The sequence below is a fragment of the Mandrillus leucophaeus genome, unplaced genomic scaffold (genome assembly GCF_000951045.1).
Source record: "Mandrillus leucophaeus isolate KB7577 unplaced genomic scaffold, Mleu.le_1.0 Scaffold26, whole genome shotgun sequence".
Lineage (NCBI taxonomy): Eukaryota > Metazoa > Chordata > Mammalia > Primates > Cercopithecidae > Mandrillus > Mandrillus leucophaeus.
The window spans coordinates 134,694-142,277 of NW_012102698.1; the positions used below are offsets into that span (position 1 = coordinate 134,694).

The 7,584-nt window shown below is 57.1% G+C and overlaps 1 protein-coding gene across 4 annotated transcripts in view; it reads right to left on the reverse strand.

The window, feature by feature from the left end:
- Positions 1-1,101: 1,101 nt before the first annotated feature.
- A4GALT (alpha 1,4-galactosyltransferase) overlaps positions 1,102-7,584 on the reverse strand; it is a 28,338-nt gene continuing 21,855 nt past the window's right edge. The window contains exons 2-3 of one of the 4 annotated variants that reach the window (XM_011983992.1): positions 4,610-4,750; positions 1,102-2,959 (exon numbers count right to left, since the gene is read on the reverse strand). In XM_011983992.1, the coding sequence (XP_011839382.1) occupies positions 1,852-2,913 (1,062 nt within the window). In that variant the 5' untranslated portion in view covers positions 2,914-2,959; positions 4,610-4,750 and the 3' untranslated portion in view covers positions 1,102-1,851. Of the gene's footprint in view, positions 2,960-4,609; positions 4,751-7,584 lie in introns of those variants that run through there. The other 3 variants (XM_011983993.1, XM_011983996.1, XM_011983994.1) reach the window with 3 other exon arrangements.

Here is a 7,584-nt window from a genome sequence, read left to right on the forward strand (position 1 = left end):
AGCCTCCCAAGTAGCTGGGATTACAGGCGCCCACCACCATGCCTGGCTAATTTTTGTATTTTTAGTAGAGACAGGGTTTCACCATATTGGCCAGGCTGGACTTGAACTCCTGACCTCATGCTGGCACCGAGTAGGCACTCACTGTATAATGGTCAAATGACTAAACAATGCTGGACTCTAAAAGGTCATCTCGTTTGTTTACATACATATATAGTTAGTATATGATTTGTATTATTTAAGTAAAACCTGCTCATTTGAAATGCTGCTGTGGCTGGAGAAATCACTGACTTAACAATCCTTTGTATTTATCAAAAACAAAACTTGGGCCAGGTGCAGTGGCTCACCTGAGGTCAGGAGTTCAAGAAAAAATAAAAGAAAGAAAACAACACATAATCTGCTCTTGAATACCCCTAAAGAGCCAGGAAGCTCACCTCCTTCCCATGCTGCCCGAGACCGTCTGTGGGCAGAAAACGGAGGCCAATGAATGCCTCCCCCTTCAGCTGCCAAACAGCAGCCCGCTGGGCCCCAGTGCTCCTGGCAGCACCCCCAGTCCTGGTGGGGAGCTCTCCTCCAGCCTGGTGGGAACGCCTAGGCAGCTTCCACAATGCGAACCAGCTGGGGTCTTGCCCTGTGGGGATCAGATATTCCTATGGCCCAGTCCTGGAGCCGCCGACACAGTACTTCAGGACCCTCCCGGGATTTCAGCTAGGCATCCAGGTGGAGGCCAGAGGAACCCCACAGGCCCTCACAGCTCTCTCAATGGACCCCTCCCTGGATGGGTGGTGGGCTCCTCAGTGTCCACATTTGCTCCCATTTATGTTAAACAGATTCAGGCTTGTCATCGGAGGGTGTGCTGGTGGGACCCAACCTCGGGTGTTTGCGAGCCTTGAAAAAGGAAGAGGGAAAAACAAGCTCCCCTCATTCCCCGCTCCATCACCAGGGACGCCGGGGCTAGGAGCCAGGTCCCAGGCTCTCCGTGCCGGGCAGGTTGTGAGACCTTGGCGAAGCCACCACCTGTCCACCCAGTGGCTTCCCCATCAGAAGAATGGAGCGGAGGAGGCTGTGAGCCTGAACGCACTTCACCAATCACAAGGCCCGAGGTGACAGTGGGTCACTTTTATTCTATTGATTATTCTCCTGTTTATAAGGGGGAGGGGGTTTCTTTAAAATGCTTCTCCTGAGCCTAAAGAGCCTCCCCACCCAGCCCCCGTCAGAGGGAAGGGGCAGAGCATACGCGCCCCCCTGGCATCTCTGGAGAGGAGGAAGGATGGGGTGGGCAGGAGGGGCTGCCCCTAAGGGGCTCCCCAGGCTGGCACTGCCAGGCCTCTGCCCACTCAGTCCCTGCTGGCCCCTCTGAAAGAGGAACCAAAACCAGAAAAGAGAAAAGCTACTCCACACCTGGTCCTTAGGGCTGGGTCTCCCCCATCGCTGCCGCTTTCCTACCAACAGCCTCCTCTCCTCTCTGGGAACCTCGTCCTTCCTTCCCCATCCCCTTAGCACCGGCCTCTGCCCTTGTGGGCACCTCTGCCCCAACTGTCTGGCTTCCTGTGCCACCCGAGGGGTGCCCTGAGGTTCATCCTTCCTGCCTGTTGTCTAGAAGGCCTGGGGCGCTCACTGAGCCCACTCCACAGGCTCTGGCACCACGGGTCAGCCCTGCCTCAAGACAGGACACTGTCCTGGGGGTGTCCACAGCCTCCCACTGGACCTGCTCCCTCAGCTCCTCAACAGCCAGCCTAAGCCCAGTGGCAGCTCAGGCCTCCCTCTCCTGGGCCCCAATCTTGCCTCCCCAGGAAGGGTGGCCAAGTGCCCCCTCCATCAGGAGCGGGTCGGGAAGGTGGCCTCGCAGGCCTCTCACAAGTACATCTTCATAGCCTTGTGTGTCGTGGGGCAGTAGCGGGCATGGAGCTGGGCCAGCAGTGCCCTGGACGTGGCCTCGAACCGCGTGCCCTGGCTCTTCTTGTTCCACACGTGGACAGCATAGGTGGCATTGAACAGTTGTGGCAGCTCCTCGGGGTTGATGTCCTCAAAGTACTTCTTCCAGTCCTGCCAGGGGATGGGGTAGAAGGCCTCGGGGGGCAGGGTGGTGACGCCGCGGCAGGCGTGGCTCTCGGCCAGGCTGCGGATGGAGCACCACTTCTTGAAGACCCGCGTGAGCAGCTGCGGGCCCTGGTGACCCCAGATCCAGCCGTTGTAGTGGTCCACGAAGTCCCGCATGCACAGCGCCATGAACTCGTGCCTGCGCTCGAAGGCCAGGAAGGCGCCGTTGAGGACGTAGCGGGACTGGGTGCCCAGCACGTTGGTCAGGTTCCTCAGGTTCTTGAGAACAATGAAGTCGGTGTCCAGGTAGATGCCGCCGAACTTCCACATGAGTGCGATCCTGGAGGCGTCGGAGAGCACGGGGAGCAGGTACGGTTCCCAGCGCCCCTGCACAGCCACGTACCAGTCGGCCAGGGGTGTGTCCCGGAACAGCTCCTGCAGGTCCAGCGGGAGCATCTGGACATTCGGGAAGCAGCTCAGAAGTGAGATGCCCAGGTGCCGGGGCAGGGAGGCATTGCCACCTGGAAGCCCTTTCATCAGGACCAGCACGTGGGATTCGGGGTGAGTTCTGGCCGCCGACTCCACGGAGCACATGAACAGGAAGTTGGGGTTGGTCCGGTCTGAAGTCTCCAGGAAGAAGATGTTGCCCGGAGCAGGGCCATGGGAGGGTAGGGCGGGGGGTGCCAAGGTGGGGCAGGGAATATCTGCTGGCAGGTTATACAGCTGCCCTTGCTCCTTGGGCTCTCCCACAACATGCCAGTAGATCATGATGGAGACGAAAAACGTGAACTTGAAGCCGATGATGAACAGGGTGCAGACCCGCTGCCTTGGGGCACCCCGCAGCAGCCGCAGCAGGAGGTCGGGGGGCTTGGACATGATCTCCCCAGATCAGACCAGGAGCTTCCAGCAGGAACCGGCTGGTCTGCAAGAGATGAGTACCCCCATCAGGGAGGCCGTTGGCATTCCCGACCCACAGGGAAATGCTTCCTGTGAGCATCAGCCAGAGCCAAGGTTGGCTTCCAAGCCCATGGACTCCCGGGCCCACAGGGGTCAAGGCTTGAACCCCAGCCTGCTGGCTGCTCACCTACGAAATGGGAGCACAGTGGGCCATAGACTGGGGTCTGAGCAGGGTCCCTTCCACTCTCTGTGACACACCTGTAAGCTCCCCCAAGGACCAGGCCAGTGCCACCCATGGTGTGTAACCATTACAGGCCCAGGCCAGAGTCTGGTCCGCATAAGGACTGTCAGAAGTGATGGCTTCACCAGGTGACACACAGGGCTCTGTTAGGATTGGCAGCCTGGGATTTGAGGCCCAGCTCATGCCCGCCTCAGCTCCATGAACCAGGCCTGGGGCTCATCCAAGGACAGGCCACTGAGGGGTCCTGAGGACGTTCAGCATGAGGCCTGGGGCTCTGGCAGGCCTGGACACTGGCTTGCTAAGGGCTGGCCCAGCAGGTGCACTCACAGGGCACTCGTTCCAGGCACATGGGATGCCTACCGCATCCCAGAGCCCTTTGCTCCAGACACATGGGGGTCTCTTGGCCCCCTGGCTGCCCAGCCCAGACCCTGGGCTGTGCTTTTCATAGACACAGGTGGGAAAGAAACTGGGAGGTTGTGCCTTAGGCCATGATGCTGACTGGTACTACTGCCCTTAGACCTCTCTTTCTTGGTGATGTGCACTTGGCCAGTGCAGGAACATGCCCAGGTACCTCGCAGGTGGTTGGGGGAGCAGCAGGCTTGGACCATGCTCCTGGGGAAAAGACTGTGTGAACACCTGGGAGGCATGAGACCCCAACTCTGCCTGAACCGGCCGTGTGACCTGGGGCAAGTTACGGAGCTCTCTGAGCCTCAGTCTTCCCACCAGCAGGACAGGACGCTGGAACCCACTAAAGGGGAACATTCATTCGTTCATAATTCTATAAATACTGGCTGTCCATCCTGTCCATACCAGGTGACTTTCTCAGCATCTCACACATAGGAACATGTGTGGCCCCTTATAACCACGCTATGGCGTGGCAATTACCACCTCCACCCCACAGATGAGGAAATTGAGGCATAGAAGTACAGTACCTTGTGCAGAGTCCCACAGCCAGCAGTGACAGTTCAGGGGTTAGGTCCCAGGCCACCTGGCCAGGGTCCCTGCTCCCATCACTGCACCACCCTGACTGGAAGAAGTGGTTAGCCAATGTACCTGGTGTGTTGGAGGAACTTGGTGCATGCTGACCTGAACTGTATCGATGTTAACAGCCAGCGGGATCACCATTAACTCAGTGACTTCTATGCTCCATGACAAACTCACACCCCCGCTGGCCCTCAGCAAGCCCAGGGGGCAGTTGCATCGTTTCTACTTTAGGTGCCAGGAAACCTGGGCACGAAGTCAAGGGACTGAGTGCAACCTGGTTGCTAAGGGGAACTGAGAGTCGGTCCCCTTCCAAGGATAGGTAGAAGGTGGGGTGGCAATCTCACACAGGCTGAGAGTGGTACTGGGAGCCTGGGGCTTCGTAACTGAGGCTGGGCCCTTCCCAGGGTAGAGAGCCGGGAACCTCAACGATGTCACTGGCTGGTAACTGACCAGCCTGGGCAGCCCATTGCAAAGAGGTGGGGATCCTGGCAGTCTGCAGGCCTCCGGGAGACACGCCCTGGCTCAGCAGCCGACCTTTTTTGCCAACACGAACACGGCCCTTCCACACACTTGCAGCGGCTGCAAATCCATCTGCAAAAGATGGCAAGAAGAGAGTGAGACAGGTCGCTGGCTCTCAGAGGCCTTGTCCCCCCGGCCACACAGGCAGGTCAGGCCTGGGGCTCATGTGTTCACTGATACATTCACTCGCTCCACCTCTCAGGGGACACTCAGGGAACAGGGGCAGGCCCTGTACTGGTACCTGGGAGAAGGGGAGAATCAGACACAGCCTTTCCCTGAAGGAGTTCTCAGTCTGGTGGGGGCACCATTTAGAAACAGACAAAGAGGCCAGGCGTGGTGGCTCACGCCTGTAATTCCAGCACTTTGGGAGGCCGAGGCAGGTGGATCACTTGAGATCAGGAGTTCAAGACCAGCCTGGCCAACGTGGTGCAACCTTGTCTCTTCTAAAAATACAAAAATTAGCCAGGTGTGGTGGTGCGCACCTGTAATCCCAGCTACTCAGGAGACTGAGGCAGGAGAATCACTTGAAAACCAGGGAGGCGGAGGTTGCAGTGAGCCGAGTTGCGCCACTGTACTCCAGCCTGGGTGACAGAGCCAGACTCTGTCTCCAAAAAAAAAAAAAAAAAAAAAGGCTGGGCGCAGTGGCTCTTGCCTGTAATCCCAGCACTTTGGGAGGCTGGGGTGGGCAGATCATGAGGTCAGGAGATCGAGACCATCCTGGTGAACATGGTGAAACCCCGTCTCTACTGAAAATACAAAAAAAATTAGCCAGTCGTGGTGGTGGGCGCCTGTAGTCCCAGCTTCTAGGGAGGCTGAGGCAGGAGAATGGCGTTAACCCAGGAGACAGCGGAGCTTGCAGTGAGCAGAGATCGCACCACTGCACTCCAGCCTGGGCGACAGAGCGAGAATCCACCTCAAAAAAAAAAAAAAAAAAAAAAGGGCCAGGCACGATGGCTCACGCCTGTAATCCCAGCACTTTGGGAGGCCAAGGCGGGTGGATCACTTGAGATGGGGAACTCGAGACCAGCCTGACCCACATGGAGAAGCCCTGTCTCTACTAAAAATACAAAATTAGCCTGGCGTGGTGGTGCATGCCTGTAATCCCAGCTACTCAGGAGGCTGAGGTAGGAGAACTGCTTGAACCCAGCAGGCGGAGGTTGCAGTGCACTGAAATCGCACCACTGCACTCCAGCCTGGACAACAAGAGCAAAACTCCATCTCAAAAAAAAAAAAAAGAAAAAGAAAAAAGGAAACAAGACGGTGACTCCCTCAGGGAGGTGACACTTGGTGAAGCAGATGAGCAGGTCAGATGGAGGAGACAGTGGTGGCTCCAGACCTCTGCAAGCACCATGGGAACAAGAATCTAGTGTGCACCTGTATCTTCTCTCCCCGGCACCCAGCTAGGTTCCCAGCATGCAGCAGACACATGGGAAAACGGCTCACCCTGACCCACTCCCTCGACAGCCAGCAGGATGCTTTACAAGTACATCGGCCACGTCACTCTCAGCTTAGACCCTGAGTGATGGGAGGCCCTGACCCGCTGGGTGCCATGTGTACCCTATACCCGTGACCTCATGTTCTGATTCTCTCCCCGTCACCTGTGCCCCAGCCACACCTGGCTGCCTGTTTCTCAGACCTCGCACGGCTGCCAGGGCCTTGGCACCTGCTGTCCTTCTGCTTGGAAGGTTCTTCTCTTAGGTGCCCACTCAAAAGTCCCCTTCTCATCAAGTCCTCCCTGGGCCCCCTGAATTTCCAACTGACCCCATCACCTCAGAGCCCCCTCGTTAGTTTCCTCATCCTTGCACTTATTCTAACACACGGTACATCCTACTTATTTGCTTTGGTTGTCTAGAACATAACACCATGAGGATAGGTATGTTTTGTGTTTTGTTCAGCTCTAGAATAGTAGAACAGTGCCCAGCTCTTAGTACGTAGTCAATAAATAGTGACTCCATGAGTTAACCAATGAGTGAATTAATGATCAGCAAATGAATGGATTAATTAACGAGTGAGTGACCAGTAAGAGCGAACCAATGAGTATGTAGACTGCTGTGTGACCAAGTGGGCCAGTGAGAAAAGTGGGGGGCAGAGGCCGGGTGAGCTCCCTGGGATGCGGGTAGCAAGGACAGGGCTGTGGTGTAACTAAGACATGGTGCCCCCTGCCCCTGTCTTTCTTCTGCAGGGAGAGGGGCTATTTTGGTCCTGAGTACTTTTAACCCATGTGAACCACGCGAACAGGTGAACAGTTGGAGGTCCAGGAGCAGCAGCAGGGGCCCCTGCCTGCTTGGGGGCCCCGAGTGCTGGCATGATCTGACTCCATGGTGTAGGCGGGGTGCGGGCCCACTTGGAGGGGCAGGATATGTCGTCGGACCACAGTTGGGGGTGCCAGACTCGGGCCACGCCATATTTGGTGTCAGAGCCCAAGACCCAGGAATAGAAACTGTGTATGGGGCCAAGTTGGCCGCAGCCCAATACCCGGGTGACCTCAGGCCCAAAGCATGCTCCTGGCCCCCGAGACAGGCCTCACAGTTGCAGCCTATGTCCTGGGCCTTGTCAGCTGGGCTTGGCACACTCCTGCTGCCTGCCCCTGCCTCCAGGCTCACCACTTCCCACCCTGTCACCAGGGAGCTATTCCCAGTTAGCCTGTTACTGTGGCCACTCCCCTGCTTTAAGCCCTTCCATGGTTCCCACCACCAGGATCCCCCATGACTCATCTTAGGCAGGAAGTGAGGAGTGAGGAGAGGTGCAGGGCATGGCCGGGCGTGGTGGCTCACGCCTGTAATCCCAGCACTTTGGGAGGCTTAGGTGGGCGGATCACAAGGTCAAGAGATTAAGACCATCCTGGCCAACATGGTGAAACCCCGTCTCTACCAAAAATACAAAAATTAGCTGGTGTAGTGCTGTGC